This window comes from Phalangium opilio, unplaced genomic scaffold, assembly GCF_054372755.1.
Source record: "Phalangium opilio isolate 3A_F unplaced genomic scaffold, DU_Popi_V2 ptg000662l_1, whole genome shotgun sequence".
Taxonomy (NCBI): domain Eukaryota; kingdom Metazoa; phylum Arthropoda; class Arachnida; order Opiliones; family Phalangiidae; genus Phalangium; species Phalangium opilio.
Window position 1 is genome coordinate 1,497,565 of NW_028324246.1, and position 19,645 is coordinate 1,517,209.

At 36.3% G+C, this 19,645-nt stretch overlaps 1 protein-coding gene across 2 annotated transcripts in view; it reads left to right on the forward strand.

Annotated features, from left to right (window-relative positions):
• The first annotated feature begins 80 nt into the window (after positions 1-80).
• The window catches only part of LOC149588285 (uncharacterized), a 51,468-nt gene continuing 31,903 nt past the window's right edge, over positions 81-19,645 (forward strand). Inside the window, exons 1-2 of one of the 2 annotated variants that reach the window (XM_089862808.1) lie at positions 81-291; positions 13,116-13,263. In XM_089862808.1, coding sequence (XP_089718934.1) covers positions 13,238-13,263 — 26 coding nt within the window. In that variant the 5' untranslated portion in view covers positions 81-291; positions 13,116-13,237. Of the gene's footprint in view, positions 292-2,691; positions 2,938-13,115; positions 13,264-19,645 lie in introns of those variants that run through there. The other variant, XM_089862806.1, reaches the window with a different exon arrangement.

Below are 19,645 nucleotides of genomic sequence, written 5' to 3' on the forward strand. Positions count from 1 at the left end.
TTAAGCCTCGGCCTGTTTTTGGCGGGAAAACATAAGTTAGAATGAGAATACAGGGGGCGATAGTTTCGCTATTCGGTAACTTTCCCGCGTATCACGTGACTGAGGTTGTGGGGAGGAAGAAGGAAGCCAGCAACATTTTCGATTTTTACGAACGTGATGTTGCCGCGTTTCGTGGTTCGTGTTGAGTATGATTTTCAAAACTGGGTATGTTAATTAAGTTAATTGTCGTGAAAATTAATTGATGATGTCGCGGATAACGCAGTGGACAACGATGGAATCGTCAAGGAAGGGGTAAGAGACTGTTAAATTGTTTTATCTTCGGCATTTGTGAAAATCAGTTAAGCCTCGGTCTAAAAAACACTTCGGAAGGAGTGCAGTCTGTGGTTGCCCTTTTATTTAATCCCCAATATTTATGTCTAATTTTATCAGGTTGAATTAGGCTCGGTGTAACGAACTTCATTTGTTTAAAAATAACTAGAACCGAAACTGAATTCAATACGTAGAACGCAAATTAATTATTAATACGTTTCGGGCCTCGGCTCCCTTATCAGTCTCGGATTCGGATAGGGTTGAACTATCTGTTTTCAGATCAAAATAGGGCAAATCCCGTGGATAATAGGGGGAATTTCGTCTCCCCCGAGACATATTAAGACCGGAGAAAGGAGATTGGGGCTAGCTTGTTGGTCTATTTAACTTTTCTGTACGAAGGTTAGGTGGCGGTCTTAAAAAAGTCTATCTATCCCTGGTGGCGGGAATGTAGATTTGTCTCAGTATTTTCCCCTTTCCACGTCTAGACTCGAAGGAATTGGGATTAGAAATTAGAGACTATAAATCGTTAATGTTTTAAGAAACTTCAAAGACAACTAGCTTCTCGTAATTTATAACCGCAAATAATATAATCAAATTAAACTGGCTTCAACTTTTAGTATCATTGTAAAGTGACAATGAAACTACGAAAACACACCTTAACAAACTTTAGGAATTTTTAAAACGAAATTGAAATTAAGTTATAATACAATTAATTAAAGGAAAAGATCCCGGTTCTACACATTATATCTTAAAATAACGGCCTTTTTCTAAATATAAAAGCGAAAATAAATGAACAATTATTACAAAATAATTAGTCTTAAAAACAAAGACTACTGCGTCGCCATTGGTTTAGAGGCGTCTGCTAGCCAGAACCCGTACGGGGCTCTGGCTAGCAGACACCCCTAAACGTGGCGTCGCAGTAGTCAGCGTTTTGAAGACTAATTAAATGTAAATTACTAAGATATCATTTATGTTGGTTAAACCTTTCCTTTAAATTCTGTGGTTTCGCGGTTGAATCAAACGCATTGTAAGCGTTTTAGTCTAACCCTTAAGTTCGACGCAAAGGCTTAAGAACAGTTTCCACTCAGTGTTGCCAGGCTGAGTGCTTGACTGACAGAGGGCCTGACAACACTGCACTGAAGTTTAAACTGAGGGGAGGGGGGTAATTTTCTGTAGTGAACTGAAAACTATATATATGCATATCTTATCGAGAACGCTATAGATTTTTGAATATATTACGCAGTTTGCCTAATTATGCAAATATAGATAAAACTAAGTTCTAATCATAGATAAAAATAATATATATATCCAACGTCTGGGATTGAAATTAACATTTCTGCATTATTATTTAAAGAAAAATATGTATGAAAAAAATAAATACTATCCATGGAGTGGTTTGTCTAGCTAACATTTAACTCGATATCGTTTCTTCAGAGAGTTTTAACCTCAACTTAATTTGCATAAAGTCTCGACTGATTCCACCCACCCCGCCTACACCCCCTCAAAAATAACAAAAATGTTTGTTTAAAACAGTTTTTATTTCTTTTAACTAAATAGTATTAAAGGTAATGTGAAATTTAATGTTTTGTTATATTTTCAGTAAGATAAGGTTGTTTATTTAATTTTGGGTTAACGATTATGATATTTGGTAGAGTTTTTGAGCCTTTATTCTCGCAATATGTAGCTAGCCTAGAACGTTTTTGAAAACCCAAACGTTTCCGTCTGAACCACTTAAATTAGTTTCACTGTCACTTTTAAAAACCATATTCAATTTAGAACTATGCTTTGACAAACGAAACTTGAAATATAATTAGTATAAATTTTAATTATTAATTTAAAACTATGCTTTGACAAACGAAACGTAACTAGAATAAATTTTAATTATTAATTTTTTAAATTATTTACACTTTAATAAAAGGGTCTTTTTTTGTTCTTCTCTATTTTGTTCTTCAAGGTCAAACGCTGCTGAGCGGCTGACAGACACAGACCTACCCGCTATTTTTTCTCTATCTCTCTCTTTCTCCCTCTCTCTCTCTCTCTCTGTGTGTAACGGGAAAGTTTTTTATGTCAGCTGATAGGGGAGAGATGTTTTTATTTTTTTAGGTCTTTACCTATATTTTGAAATGCGGAAGTTGCGTATATTTCGATCCGGAAAGGGCGGGAAAAAACTTAACCTCGGCACGCGCTTTGCTTTAACCATCTCCCGCCAAAAAGCGCTAGAAGTATCCCCCCCTGATTTTTATTGGTTAGTTTCACCCCGCGTGCTCTCTGGCGGTATCCCGGGGCGACTCCAATCATAGCCTTTCTTTTCCCCTCTCTCTCGTCTAGTCGAGTCTGTGACGTCATAATTCTAGCCGTCTGCCGCGAGAAAATTGTGTGGATTTCTGTTCATTCGGGCTTCGCGTCAAGCGCCGGTTCCAAATGTTTTCCCGAGTCTAAGCGCGCCTTTTAAATATATTATTTTTAAAAGACTATTCGCGAAAAGTTCGAAGAGTCATTAAGGAAGAGGCGTTTTACGCTAATTGGGAGCTCGGAATCATTTTCCGACTAATATCGGCGTTAAGCCTAACAAGGGGATTCGTGATTGTGTCAGTTATTTCCCTAATTAAGAATTCGTTGGATTTAAAGGTAAGGACAGTTCTTGGTTCATTCTATAACGCGGGAAAAGTCACTAGTTGTCATAGTTGATACTGATCAGAGAAAACTGGGAATTTTAAAATTGTAATAAACGTCGGGGGGTTCTGTAATTCAATTTTCTTTGGAAAGAAAGTTTCAAAGCGCTGTAAATGAAACATTTGGGCCTACCCACGTTAACGTAGCTGAGCTGCTATCGGTAGGATTGCACTTTACGTGACCCACCCAACTAACAATGGTTTCTAGTTAATTAGACTGTGGGGAGTCCGAAAAAAATAGTTAAAAAATTATTTGGCCGCCGCAAGTTAGTTAAAAAAATTTTGGAAAATTTCAAAATCCACTCACTTACCCTCATTGAAGCCGCTATCCGCTTAACGCATTCTGCACTCAATCTTGCAAAATAAGCCGGGGGGGACTGTGAAAAATTGACGTACTCGCGCCGGAAACATTTACGTACTCGCGCCGGAGATATAGCTATGGAATTTTTTAAGCTTACTGAAACTGTTCATTTCTGATAAAAGGACGGAAATATAATGCGAGAAAAACTGCTATGTTTTGGGAAAATCGTTGAATTTTTGGGGAATTCGATAAATGATAACGGTAAATTTTGGTAAATGCCGTCAAATTATTCTTGAATTTGATAAATCTGAAGGACAATATTTTGGAAAAGGTGTCAAATTATTCGGGAATTTGATAAATGTGAAGGACGATATCATGGAAAAAAGTGTCAAATTAATCTGAATTTGATAAATCTGGAGGACGTTATTTTGGAAAAGGTGTCAAATTATTTGGGTGTTTGATAAATGTGAAGGATGATATTTTGGAAAAGGTGTCAAATTATTTGGGAATTTGATAAATGTGAATGACGATATTTTGGAAAAGGTGTCAAATTATTTGGGAATTTGATAAATGTGAATGACGATATTTTGGAAAAGGTGTCAAATTATTTGGGAATTTGATAAATGTGAATGACGATATTTTGGAAAAGGTGTCAAATTATTTGGGAATTTGATAAATGTGAATGACGATATTTTGGAAAAGGTGTCAAATTATTTGGGAATTTGATAAATGTAAGGGACGATATTTTGGAAAATGTGCCAAATTATTCGGGAATTTGATAAATGTGAAGGACGATACTTTGGAAAAGGCATCAAATTATTCCCGAATTTGGTAAATGTAAAGGACGATATTTTGGAAAAGGTGTTTACATTTATCAAATTGCCGAAAAATAGGCACTCTTTCCAAAATATAGTTGCAATGACTTCCAAAATATTGCTGAAATAACTAGACGCCTTTTCCAAAATATTGAAATAAATTGACGCCTTTTCCAAAATATTGAAATAAATTGACGCCTTTTCCAAAATATTGAAATAAATTGACGCCTTTTCCAAAATATTGAAATAAATTGACGCCTTTTCCAAAATATTGAAATAAATTGACGCCTTTTCCAAAATATTGAAATAAATTGACGCCTTTTCCAAAATATAGTTGAAATAAATTGACGCCTTTTCCAAAATATTGAAATAAATTGACGCCTTTTTCAAAATATAGTTGAAATAAATTGACGCCTTTTCCAAAATATAGTTGAAATAAATTGACGCCTTTTCCAAAATATAGTTGAAATAAATTGACGCCTTTTCCAAAATATAGTTGAAATAAATTGACGCCTTTTCCAAAATATTGAAATAAATTGACGCCTTTTTCAAAATATAGTTGAAATAAATTGACGCCTTTTCCAAAATATAGTTGAAATAAATTGACGCCTTTTCCAAAATATAGTTGAAATAAATTGACGCCTTTTCCAAAATATAGTTGAAATAAATTGGCGCCTTTTCCGAAATATAGTTGAAATAAATTGACGCCTTTTCCGAAATATAGTTGAAATAAATTGACGCCTTTTCCAAAATATAGTTGAAATAAATTGACCAAAATATAGTTGAAATAAATTGGCGCCTTTTCCGAAATATAGTTGAAATAAATTGACGCCTTTTCCGAAATATAGTTGAAATAAATTGACGCCTTTTCCGAAATATAGTTGAAATAAATTGACGCCTTTTCCGAAATATAGTTGAAATAAATTGACCAAAATATAGTTGAAATAAATTGACCAAAATATAGTTGAAATAAATTGACCAAAATATAGTTGAAATAAATTGACCAAAATATAGTTGAAATAAATTGACCAAAATATAGTTGAAATAAATTGACCAAAATATAGTTGAAATAAATTGACCAAAATATAGTTGAAATAAATTGACCAAAATATAGTTGAAATAAATTGACCAAAATATAGTTGAAATAAATTGACCAAAATATAGTTGAAATAAATTGACCAAAATATAGTTGAAATAAATTGACCAAAATATAGTTGAAATAAATTGACCAAAATATAGTTGAAATAAATTGACCAAAATATAGTTGAAATAAATTGACCAAAATATAGTTGAAATAAATTGACCAAAATATAGTTGAAATAAATTGACCAAAATATAGTTGAAATAAATTGACCAAAATATAGTTGAAATAAATTGACCAAAATATAGTTGAAATAAATTGACCAAAATATAGTTGAAATAAATTGACGCCTTTTCCAAAATATAGTTGAAATAAATTGACGCCTTTTCCAAAATATAGTTGAAATAAATTGACGCCTTTTCCAAAATATAGTTGAAATAAATTGACGCCTTTTCCAAAATATAGTTGAAATAAATTGACGCCTTTTCCAAAATATAGTTGAAATAAATTGACGCCTTTTCCAAAATATAGTTGAAATAAATTGACGCCTTTTCCAAAATATAGTTGAAATAAATTGACGCCTTTTCCAAAATATAGTTGAAATAAATTGACGCCTTTTCCAAAATATAGTTGAAATAAATTGACGCCTTTTCCAAAATATAGTTGAAATAAATTGACGCCTTTTCCAAAATATAGTTGAAATAAATTGACGCCTTTTCCAAAATAAAGTTGAAATAAATTGACGCCTCATTTATATTGATGTTGACATTTGCTAACTGCCCAATAATTTGCCGCCTTTTCCGAAATATTGTTGAAATAAATTGACGCCTTTTCCAAAATATTGATGTTGACATTTGGTTCTTCTCAATAATTTGTCGCCTTTCCCAAAATATAGTTGCAAAAAAACTAGACTCCTTTTCTGAAATATTGACGTTGACATTTGCTAATTTCCCTATATTTTGACACCTTTTCTCTACGCCTTTTATTTAAATTTTTTTTTACAAAAAATCATATTTACCAAGGATTTGACACATTTTCCCAAAAATAATGTTGAGTGAATTAAAAAAAATCCCGAATAATTTGACGGTTTTTTTTCAAAATTTACCGTTATCAATTATTGAATTCCCAAAAAATTCAACGATTTTCCCAAAACATTTCAGTTTTTCTCGCATTTATATTTCCCTCCTTTTATCAGAAATAAATGTTTCCGTAAGCTTAAAAAAATCCATAGCTATAAAACTCCGGCGCGAGTCCGGCAACTTTTCACAGTCCCCTCTGGCTTATTTTGCAAGATTGAGTGCAGAATGCGTTAAGCGGATAGCGACTTCAATGGCGGTAAGTGCATGGATTTTAAAATTTTCAAAAATTTTTTTGACCAACTTGCGGCGGCCAAATAATTTTTTAACTATTTTTTTCGGACTCCTCATGGTCCAATTAACTAGAAACCATTGTTAGTTGGGTGGGTCACGTAAAGTGCAATCCTACCCTGCTATCCCTGAATAATAATTGAAATTTGATGTAAACAGAGTTGCAGCCTTATTATTACTTAGTTATTTAACCTAAGGTAATTAAAAACAGTTGAAACTGTGTTTTCCCATGGACTCAGCAGATGCGTTCTCTATAAATTATAACCGTATCTGAAATCGAATAATAAAAAAATCCCTTTAAATTAAGCAGAGATCCTTTTTGTTGGCTGGCTGTCGAGTGTTGTTGTAGATCATAAACTAGTTTGTTTTTATTATTTGACTCTGCAAGTTTAATTTAAAGCGAATTGTCTGCTTGGCTTCCTGGATTGCGTGTTGTTTTTTTTATTATTATTTATTAACGTAGTTCCCCCTGTCTGATATGTTTAACGTAACCCTATGTCTACCGTTATGCTGGCGATAATATCTCCAAGCTTTAGGATAATTAATGTCTAATTAATACGACTTAACTAATTTAACGCCGATTCGTTCCCGGGAAAACAGCATCCGTGAGAAAAGTAGCTAGCTTGAATGTGATTGGACGTTATAAATGAGTAATTACCCAATTATATTTAATGTTAAGTCTAAATGAACGTTTGCTACTACTGTATCTATTTTACCCCCTTGATTTCGTCTAATATAAGTTAATTGAAGCGTCGGATAGTTGCCAAAAACACAGTTGAAGATGATTTTTATTAAAAATATTTTGGTGGGTGTTATTCATCCCCTTGTTTATTGTCTGTTATGAGAAATTATTATAATAGAGGTGTCGGATAGTTGACAAAAAAAAATATGTATGAAACTTCTTAAAGCAGAAATATTTTAATAGGAAAGTGTTCAACCCCTATGAAATTTCTATATTTTTGTAAATTGGACAGTTGCAAAACAAATAGCAGCGGTTCTATAATTCCCATAAATCCTATATTTTTGAGCCTGTCCTATAATTCCTATAGAATATTATATTTTTGAACCTGTCCTATAATTCCTATAGAATCCTATATTTTTGAGCCTGTCCTATAACTCCTATAAAATCCTATATTTTTTAACCTGTCCTATAATTCCTATAAAATTCTATATTTTTTAACCTGTCCTATAATTCCTATAAAATTCTATATTTTTATCTGTCCTATAATTCCTATAAAATGCTATATTTTTGAATCTGTCCTATATTATCCTATAATTTCATGAAAAGTCCTATAATATCGTACTTTTTTGACTTAGTCGAAGTTTTCGTATACCTAGTTAAGCATCAAATTTATCAAAATTTAATTTAGCTCTTTTTGACTATACACCGAAATACGGAGCTCACTTTGCTCGCCCACAATTTTTTAATATATTATCAAGAAGTGATATCAAGTTTTCTAGGGAGAAGGACAGAAGGTATAAGTTGCCAAAGTATTCGCTCGCCATAGTCCCAGTCCCCCTTTCAAAATACAAGGGGGGACGTAAAAGGAGGCCGGGCTATTTCGCCATATCCCATATCCTCAGTCGGAAAATACGTAATTTTAGTCATTCGCGTCGCGCTGACGTGAGTTTTCAAGAACCAATGAGATGCTGGTTGTAATTTAGAGGCGGGGATTAACTCCGGATGTCTACGTTTGGACTGGAGATAAAGCTAGAAATGTGGCGCGAATTTATACCTTTTCCCTAGTAAAATAGATATATCTTCTTGATATTATTTATTATATTTTAATTAAGTTCCTCTTTGTTCAAAGTAAAATCTAATTTATTTATTTTTAATATTTTTTTCTTTTAAAGTTTAAGCCAAAATAGTATTTTGTATGAGTCCTATATTTCCCTATAAAAACACGTGATTTTTTTTCTCCTATAAAATCCTATAATCCTGAAGAAAAAAAGTAATATTTTTAATATAAACTATTTAAATTTTTTTTTAACTGGGCTCCCTGATTAATAGTTTTAAATGGCGTTTATTCTTTTTATTAGTATAGATGGAAAGTATCCGATATTTCGTTGGTTATTTAAAAGCTCGCTCGTGTCTCGCGCTCTGGCCCTCAGTATACATAGATCGATACTCGGTAACCTTGCAGTTTAAGAATAGGATTCAAACGGGTATAGCCTGCCTTTGATAACGCTGTCAGTTGACCTTGAATGTGTCGGGAGCTCGCTTTTAGGTTAAAAGAAGAAAAATGTTTTCCCTCATCGATTTGTGAAAGTCTAGGTCAGAATCAGACATCTCTAGCTAGACATCTTTGCGGGCGGGAAATCCCCCTTAATGCCCTCGCCTCGCCTCGCCTCGCCTCGCCTCGCCTCGCCCCGCCCCCCCTCGTACAGGTACCCTCTTTAGAATTGGGCAAACACAGTTTATTAAAATTTAACCATCAGTTTCAAATTAAATATTTATTTAGTTTCGTATAGTCTATGATATAGCCGACAATGTTTAGAATGTTCTGGTAAATTTAGCTGTCAAATATCTCGCAGGATTAATTCTACTGTCCTTGTAACTGAAATATTTATCGCCAAGCTGTAGTATTAATTCTACTGTCCTTGTAACTGAAATATTTATCGCGAAGCTGTAGTATTAATTCTACTGTCCTTGTAACTGAAATATTTATCGCGAAGCTGTAGTATGATTTGTAGTATTAATTCTACTGTCCTTGTAACTGAAATATTTATCGCGAAGCTGTAGTATGATTTGTAGTATTATTTCAACTATTCTGAAGAATTTTGCTGAATATTTTAACTGAAGTATGCTGTAGCAGTGTTTATTGTATTTTCACGAGGGGCTAGACATTCGCCAAAATTATGTACACCTGGTTTCTGAATTTTTATGTGAATTCCGATGATTACTGAATGAATTCCTTGATTTCCGTGATTTCCGTAGTCTTTACACTGATTTCTCGTTATTTCCGCAGATTACTTGCGATTTCTGTTTGAATTCCAATGATTTCCGTTGATTTTTGGTGAATACCGTGATTACAACTGGATTCTTCGTGAATTGCGATGAATGCAGTGGTTATTTCAATTAGCCTTATTCCTGATCAGCGCCACCTACCCATAGCGGCGACTTTGAGAACTACTGTAAGCGGCAAGCCAATCAGATGTCGCTAAAATCTGGTGACGTCACTGACTGGCACTCTCGGGTCTTACCAAAAATGACGTCACCAGATTTTAGCGACATCTGATTGGCTTGCCGGTTACAGTAGTTCTCAAAGTCACCGCTATGGGTAGATGGCGCTGATCAGGAATAAGGCTAATTGATTACTATTTTTATTTTGGATTTTCGAACTCCTCGCTTGATTACGTGTGATTATTTCACGAACTGTGTGATTACCGAGGTGATTACAAAAGATTACTAGTAACTCATGTGATTATTTCTGATTTTTCTCAAGATTTCACGTGCTTTCTAGGGATTATCGGAGATTTCTGATTACCTTTGATTACCCACAAAAATGATTGTGATAACTAATTGATTTTCTAAGAATTCTAGAAATCAAGTATAATCGATTTCTGCGGTTTTGTACACCTGATTGGTTATTCAAGTGACTAACCCCTCGTATTTTCAAAGTAGTAGAATATTTTATAACTATATTTGTGCTGTTAAGTCTTCTACGGGAAGCTTATAGTCTGCTACCACGAACTTTCTCGTGACGTCACACCCTTCTATAGAGTAATTTCTTTCCCATATACGGCAACGTCATAACCCTCTATCACTTACCTTAGTGATATCCCCCCTCCCCTTCCCTTCCGGGGGCAAATAGTATTCTCTAGTACAAAGTTGCCCCTAACGTAGGGGATACACAGTTCACTCCCCCTCTCAACCGAAATTACTCTATCTCTTACCTCGGTTTTGGTAACCATATTGGACAAAGTCGTCATCTCAGGCCATAAAATTTATATTACCAATATTAACGTCACCTCCCCTCTCAGTACCACTCTTATTAGACTGCGCAGTTTTTTTTTAAGGTTTTTGTTTTTCAGTTAGAAGTATCCGACCTCTCTGAAATAGTATAGAGGCGCGCTAGGCTAGCGTGGAATGTCAATCCTTTTATAGGTCTCGTCGGGCGCCGCTCGCTCTCTCTCCCAGACGGCTTGGCGACTCAAAAAGAAAACGCGATAGTCACGTGGAGCGTGAATTGAAATGGCGGGAAAAGTCTTTTAGCGCGCCAAAGTTATACTGCGCAATGAAATATTATTTAGGCATACAATTAATTTGAAACGTTTTTAAGTTTGGCGGGAAATATTTCCTCCTAGATACGTTTAACGCGAGCCCTTAAGTTAGTTAAAGGTCATATGACACCATTAAAATGAGTTTTAATTAATAATAATGAAATATGACGCAATTTTGACCTTTTAAAAGTGAACAAAACACACTATTTTGTGGTAATTTTCCAATACACGCTAAAGACAATTTATTATGAATTCCGCATCCGTATCATGACTTTTAGTAACTTTTATTCTTCTCGCTCTGTCTACACGCGACATTGAAGTTTCTAGTTAAGTATGTACAGGGTGTTACTGGTAAGTCTGCGTGCATAAATTAAGTCAGGGGGATGTTCTTTGGGTGCATGGACGATTTTGAGTTGAAAATGTAGTAACTTCTATCTCCATTTTAATTGCCCTAAGGGTTATAGCTACTGTTTTCGAGTTATGATTTTAAGAGTGTTTTAGGGATGACCCCGTAATTAAATTAGAAGTCATTGTCTTAATCAGTGTCTTAATTAAATTTAAGGGGTCATCCGTAAAATACTCCAATCCAATCTTAACTCGAAAACAGTGTCCCTTAGGGCATTCAAAATGGCGATAGAAGTTACATTTTCCACTCAAAATCGTCCAATGCACCCAAAGAACATCCCCCTTAATTTATGCATGTAGACTTAATTATCAGAAACACACTGTATACTGTAAGATACTGTAGCCGACAATGTTTAGAATGCTCTACTAAATATAACCGTTAAATCTTGTGTAGTAGGAATTTGTAGGATTAATTCTACTGTTCTTGTAACTGAAACATTTATCGTAACGCTTTTAAAGTGAACATGAAATAATGTTGACCTTTTAAAGTGAACACGACACCATTTTGAGACCGAGTAATTTTTAGAGACAATTTATATCCGTACAATCCGTATCATCATAAGTTCATAAGATATGTTGGCCATAAGTTTGTCACTGGTTACAAACTGGAGCTTGTCACGAAGTGAGGGAGTAGGTCATAGATTCGAGGTAAAGCGACGCCTGCAATGAGGCGCTGTCAAAGGCTTAGTACGGACTAAATAGGAAGATGGGAGTAGTGCAAAATTAACCACCCACCGAGTGTAGTACTTCAATTCTCGCTTCCGTTGTTCTCGAACTAGCTCGAGCTGTAAGTCTCTTCTGTAGCATTACGAAGTATATATAGTGTCATACTTATGGAACTAATCTTATAAACTTATGACTCTACGTATCATGACTGGTAATAAGTATATTTTTTGTTTGTCTAGCCTTGTCTACACGCGACATTCAAAGCCTTTGTTAGTTTTTCGGTTACAATGTAATTTCAACCCCCCCCCCCTATCCCCGTCCGTCTTTTTTCAGAATTCACTATTTTTAAAACGGTTGGTAGGGTATAGGGGAGAGGAGAGGAGAGGAGGGGTCGTGTTCTAGCGAACCAGACACACAAATCATTTCCAGTGACAGGTGAATATAAACAAACAAAAATTGGTCTCCTATATATAATAGCTAGCTATAGCTAGTCTCTCTAATGGCATTTTAAATCAATCTTAGGCATATCCTCTATATGAAAAAAATATATATGTATGTATGTATGTATATAAAATATATATGTTTCATTGTATAATTACCTATGAGAATTTGGCTCGAATGTAAGCTAATGGTATTATAATGGGTCTCTAAGGTTTTCTTAACGCTGTCAAGTCATCTTTGGTTTGAATTTAGTAAGAACTCGTTGCGTTCGTTGCATACTTGTCTCGGAAATGATTATTTTGGTGTTTTTTTATTGTTGTTTTTTTAAGTAATAGCCCATTTCAGAAATTACATTTAGCAGTGTTCCCATAATTCCTATAAAATCCTATATTTTTGAACCTGTCCTATATTATCGTATAATTTATGAAAAAGTCTTTCGATGTTATTTATCTTCCTTCTTGACCATCATAACTTAAATCGGCCTTGTTGATGACGTTTCAAACGCAGAATTAGTGAGGTCACATTTGTTAGTTACCAATTTTTTTTTTTTAATTCAAATATCAAAATAATCCCAATTACTTTGCAGTCTGAGATTGTGAGCTCTGCTTTGAAATACCACAGCTGAATTTCACCCTAGACCTTTTACGAGGTGACCTTTGACCTGAAATGTCTATATATATTAATTATAAGAAAGAATTATGAAAAATAGATCATCTCTGAATAAAAACATTTCACCCGACCTGGCCTTTTAAAAAGTTTAATTTAAATAAATTTTATGACTTTAGGCTTAAGTTTACTTACTTTTAATTGAATAATTTAAATTTATTTTAATAGATAAATTGGTGCGGATTCTTTTGAAATTCAACGTGTGGATTTGGGTCGTGGTTCCCTACCCCCTTTCCCCCGTTGCATGTACCTGAAAAATTGGATCTACTACCGAAATAACGGAACTTCTCATGACTGTCAACCGCACCGCGTCCAGGTAAGCAGGCAAACCCATCTATCAGTTAATGTTTAGAATAAACCAAGCCACTCAAGGGGTATTATTTGAGTGTCGAGCTTCAAGCTGAGGGATTTAACGCGCTTTGTTTAGGGCGGTTGCGTTGTATTATTATAACGTTTTAGGCGCTTATGGTGAGCGTCTACGCCCACTTTGTTCCCCGTCCAAAAGAAAAATTTGCATACGAAATAGTAAATTAGAGATTTTGTAGTTAGACTCGGGCTATTGAGATTTTGACGAATGACGTCATAGCTGTCAAATTTATCTACGTCATCGGATCAATGCACCGGCGGCGTCCAGCCCGAGCCCAAAGTTGTTTTCGTATAATTTGCAAAATACGCCAAGCAAAAAGAACCAGTCTATATTTTGCACTTTGAAAAACAACATTTTTAAATTTTGTTCTTAAGGTATAGATAACAAGTTGGGGAAGTCAAATATTACCTCTCTCCGTGTTGGGAGGTGGGCATTACCTACAAACTTATATACCTAGATACGCAATTATGGATCCAGGGGTAAATAACGAAAGGAGTTAGAGACGCTAGCTTCCGTAGTGTAGAATGCAGTGGGACCTTGATACGTCATAGAATTATTAACTAACGTAGTGCCATCTTTGGAACTGTATTGTAAATAAGAGCAGAACCTTAAAAGTTTTGCCTTAAAATCTCGCGCCGCAAGGTATTCTGGGTAAAGTAAAATGGCGGGTGTCGATGTTGTGAAGTCGTCTCATAAATCAACCCAATATAATTAAACAGCGATTTAAAGAAGAAAGATAAGTCAACAATTTGCAATTTGAAGCCGGGGAAATCCTCAAAATGTGATCAAACTTGTTTTACCGTAAGCGCGCGGTTACAGAGTCGGCCCAGTGAGCCAAGGCTTAGTGGGAACTGTGGAATCAGGATCATCGACTGTATCTGTAACTAAAGAAATTAAAACAACTAAAACTGTATTGAAGGATGCAAAAACGACATTTAATTCCATTTCATTATCGAATAAGGTATTTACCAACTTTAAAGTTGCATGCTTCTAATTCAAGTGCACCTTAATGAATACTCTTTACTCTAACCCTAATTGTCACTCAGTCGTAAGCAGACGAACACTAGCAGACGAATACTAGCAGACAGGAGAAAATCGATATCCCATTATGCCTTTCGAATCTTTGCTGCCACGCTATTGGTTGCAAAATATTATACTTATTTTGAATTATAGGCGGCGCGACCGAGGCGTTTTCTCTTATCTGTGTCTACGTTTGAAAGTCCCACTGTATTCTACACTACGGAAGCTAGCGTCTCTAACTCCTTTCGTTATTTACCCCTGATGGATCTTATGCGTAGGTTTCAAGCTAGGAGGATTGATACCATTTACAACAGGAGGCGAGGGTGCTTGGTACTGCTCTTTGTCCGCCAAATAGCCTGGTCTCCTGGTATAAATGGTATCGTTCCTCCTAGTCTGAAAACTCTGTATATTTAATAAAGTTAATCAATAAACACCGAGAATGTGAAGAAATACTACTCATACACTCATACACCCGACAACATACCTTAAACCAAAGATCTACATGGACTATACATTATGACACCGCGGTGCGTTCAGTGCATATTTTTTAATTAACCATTCAACGTTTTTGTTATATTTTCCACCTAATATCCGTTTCACCGTTTTTCATTCAACCAATAAGAGGACTGAGAAAGGTTCGCGCACGCACACTGGAAGTTGCGGAAACTTTTCGAAACGGGAACACTTCTCCCGATGCCCTCCCTCTTTGAGGCGATATTCACAACTAGGTTGGCGTATAAACACTATCCCCTTTCGTTAGGCCTACACATCCACGATATTCTGAGTTTGCCAGCATGACAGTTAACGTTTGACATGCAGTACCCAAGCTGATTTATTATCTCTTGTCGCATTGAAAGAGAATGTGCACAAAAAAGAATGGAAACTCCGAAGCTAAAAGTGCCGTCATCACACTTGGTTCTAAGAACATTCTTTTTAATGCGTATTTAACTTTCGGCTCACTTTGAACCCTTAATACCTCTTTCACTATGGACACGATGGACACGAAAAACAACATACAAATTTAAATTTATCTCGGGCTTTGAGTGTTTTACTTTTTCGGTCCACTATGGACAGATAAGACCTCAAGGGATGGATTGAAATTATGCATTGTCTAACTCAGAATTTAGGCTATATAAATATATGAATGTAGTATAGCTTACATTATATATAAACACCCATTTCAAATATTGATATCAAAAGATGTTCTTGGAATATCGAAATGAAACTAAATTGCTTAAGTCATCGAAATACCGAAAAATATTTTTTAAGCCTGTCGACGATAAAGGACTAGAAGCCAATGAGGGATAGACAAAGAGAGCACAAGATGGTGGTGGTTAGAAGCCAATATTAGCGCAGATGGGTGTCAGTGTGGGATAGACTAAGACCAGAAGATTGTGGTTGTTTGAACTTAACTTGAAGCCAATTGGATTAGTGTCAGTGTGGGATGGACAAAGGACCAGAAGATTGTGGTTGTTAGAAGCCAATAAGTACGGATTAGTGTCAGTGTGGGATGGACAAAGGACCAGAAGATTGTGGTTGTTAGAAGCCAATAAGTACGGATTAGTGTCAGTGTGGGATGGACAAAGGACCAGAAGATTGTGGTTGTTAGAAGCAAATAAGTACGGATTAGTGTCAGTGTGGGATGGACAAAGGACCAGAAGATTGTGGTTGTTAGAAGCCAATAAGTACGGATTAGTGTCAGTGTGGGATGGACAAAGGACCAGAAGATTGTGGTTGTTAGAAGCCAATAAGTACGGATTAGTGTCAGTGTGGGATGGACAAAGGACCAGAAGATTGTGGTTGTTAGAAGCCAATAAACAGATTTGTGTCAGTGTGGTATAGACAAAGGACCAAAAGATGGTGGCTCTACAGATTGGTGTCAGTGTGGGATGGTTGGGTTAGAAGCCAATAAGTACAGATTGGTGTCAGTGTGGGATGGACAAAGGACCAGAAGATTGTGGTTGTTAGAAGCCAATAAGTACGGATTAGTGTCAGTGTGGGATGGACAAAGGACCAGAAGATTGTGGTTGTTAGAAGCCAATAAGTACGGATTAGTGTCAGTGTGGGATGGACAAAGGACCAGAAGATTGTGGTTGTTAGAAGCAAATAAGTACGGATTAGTGTCAGTGTGGGATGGACAAAGGACCAGAAGATTGTGGTTGTTAGAAGCAAATAAGTACGGATTAGTGTCAGTGTGGGATGGACAAAGGACCAGAAGATTGTGGTTGTTAGAAGCCAATAAGTACGGATTAGTGTCAGTGTGGGATGGACAAAGGACCAGAAGATTGTGGTTGTTAGAAGCCAATAAGTACGGATTAGTGTCAGTGTGGGATGGACTAAGGACCAGAAGATTGTGGTTGTTAGAAGCCAATAAGTACGGATTAGTGTCAGTGTGGGATGGACAAAGGACCAGAAGATTGTGGTTGTTAGAAGCCAATAAGTACGGATTAGTGTCAGTGTGGGATGGACAAAGGACCAGAAGATTGTGGTTGTTAGAAGCCAATAAGTACGGATTAGTGTCAGTGTGGGATGGACAAAGGACCAGAAGATTGTGGTTGTTAGAAGCCAATAAGTACGGATTAGTGTCAGTGTGGGATGGACAAAGGACCAGAAGATTGTGGTTGTTAAAAGCCAATAAACAGATTTGTGTCAGTGTGGTATAGACAAAGGACCAGAAGATTGTGGTTGTTAAAAGCCAATAAACAGATTTGTGTCAGTGTGGTATAGACAAAGGACCAGAAGATTGTGGTTGTTAAAAGCCAATAAACAGATTTGTGTCAGTGTGGTATAGACAAAGGACCAGAAGATTGTGGTTGTTAAAAGCCAATAAACAGATTTGTGTCAGTGTGGTATAGACAAAGAACCAGAAGATTGTGGTTGTTAAAAGCCAATAAACAGATTTGTGTCAGTGTGGTATAGACAAAGGACCAGAAGATTGTGGTTGTTAAAAGCCAATAAACAGATTTGTGTCAGTGTGGTATAGACAAAGGACCAGAAGGTGGTGGCTCTACAGATTGGTGTCAGTGTGGGATGGTTGGGTTAGAAGCCAATAAGTACAGATTGGTGTCAGTGTGGGATGGACAAAGGACCTGAAGATTGTGGTTGTTAGAAGCCAATAAGTACGGATTAGTGTCAGTGTGGGATGGACAAAGGACCAGAAGATTGTGGTTGTTAGAAGCCAATAAACAGATTTGTGTCAGTGTGGTATAGACAAAGGACCAGAAGATTGTGGTTGTTAAAAGCCAATAAACAGATTTGTGTCAGTGTGGTATAGACAAAGGACCAGAAGATTGTGGTTGTTAAAAGCCAATAAACAGATTTGTGTCAGTGTGGTATAGACAAAGGACCAGAAGATTGTGGTTGTTAAAAGCCAATAAACAGATTTGTGTCAGTGTGGTATAGACAAAGGACCAGAAGATTGTGGTTGTTAAAAGCCAATAAACAGATTTGTGTCAGTGTGGTATAGACAAAGAACCAGAAGATTGTGGTTGTTAAAAGCCAATAAACAGATTTGTGTCAGTGTGGTATAGACAAAGGACCAGAAGATTGTGGTTGTTAAAAGCCAATAAACAGATTTGTGTCAGTGTGGTATAGACAAAGGACCAGAAGGTGGTGGCTCTACAGATTGGTGTCAGTGTGGGATGGTTGGGTTAGAAGCCAATAAGTACAGATTGGTGTCAGTGTGGGATGGACAAAGGACCAGAAGATTGTGGTTGTTAGAAGCCAATAAGTACGGATTAGTGTCAGTGTGGGATGGACAAAGGACCAGAAGATTGTGGTTGTTAGAAGCCAATAAACAGATTTGTGTCAGTGTGGTATAGACAAAGGACCAGAAGATGGTGGCTCTACAGATTGGTGTCAGTGTGGGATGGTTGGGTTAGAAGCCAATAAGTACAGATTTGTGTCAGTGTGGTATAGACAAAGGACCAGAAGGTGGTGGCTCTACAGATTGGTGTCAGTGTGGGATGGTTGGGTTAGAAGCCAATAAGTACAGATTTGTGTCAGTGTGGTATAGACAAAGGACCAGAAGATGGTGGCTCTACAGATTGGTGTCAGTGTGGGATGGTTGGGTTAGAAGCCAATAAGTACAGATTGGTGTCAGTGTGGGATAGACTTAGACCAGAAGATGGTGGTGTTAGAAGCCAATAAGTACATACTGGTGACAGAATAGTCAGATGAAGGAATAGTGGCCAGTAAAACTGTGGATTGGACTTAGTGGAATAAGGTAACGTAGTGAAATAGGATTCTCGAAATTTCTGTGAACTGTAATAGCAATCCATAAACGGGGAACAACACGTTTGCTCTGATTTTAAAACTGCGTGCCAAGACTGGGTTGTAACAACAGACACACTCACTCAGCCGTAACAGAACCTCTCCGTGACATACGTCACTCGGAGAGGTACTAACGCTTCTAGACAGTTTAACCCACTCTTCCCCCACCCACCGGGGGGGGAAGGGGGGTTCGTCGATGAAAAAAGTAAACAAAAATATTTATATTACGTCTTATAGTCTCGCCCCCCTCATCCCCCCCCGACGTTTCCAGTGTACCAGCGCCGTATAATACGTAGTCTGCTAAAATTTAAACTCCCAGACAAGTCTAGGATAGCTGCCTTGTTGTTTTGTTTTTTCCACTTCAAAAGTGCGTCGGGGAATTTTCAATGTACTTTAAGTTTTTGTTTTTGTTTTATATTTTTGTTTGGAAATCAAGGCTGTCGTTCACGTGGGTTTTTACAGTGGTTAAAATGTAATAGAATAGTATCTTGGAAATAGGAACGCCGTAGTAACGTTTCCTTTCATTGCAGTCGCAATTGGTCAAAGGAATCAAACGGTTTTTTAAACAGTTTATAGTTTGGCGCCTTTTTTTTTACCTCGTGCTATATATATAGTCTTAAGCCTTTTATATATATATATATATATATATATATAGTCTGGCGGCATTTTTACCTCGTGCTTTATGTATATAGTCTTAAGCCTTTTTTACCTCATGCTATGTATAGTTAGACGCCTTTTTTTACCTCGTTTTATATGTAGTTGGGCGCCTTTTTTACCTCGTTTTATATGTAGTTGGGCGCCTTTTTTACCTCGTTTTATATGTAGTTGGGCGCCTTTTTTTACCTCGTTTTATATGTAGTTGGGCGCCTTTTTTTACCTCGTTTTATATGTAGTTGGGCGCCTTTTTTACCTCGTTTTATATGTAGTTGGGCGCCTTTTTTTACCTCGTTTTATATGTAGTTGGGCGCCTTTTTTTACCTCGTTTTATATGTAGTTGGGCGCCTTTTTTTACCTCGTTTTATATGTAGTTGGGCGCCTT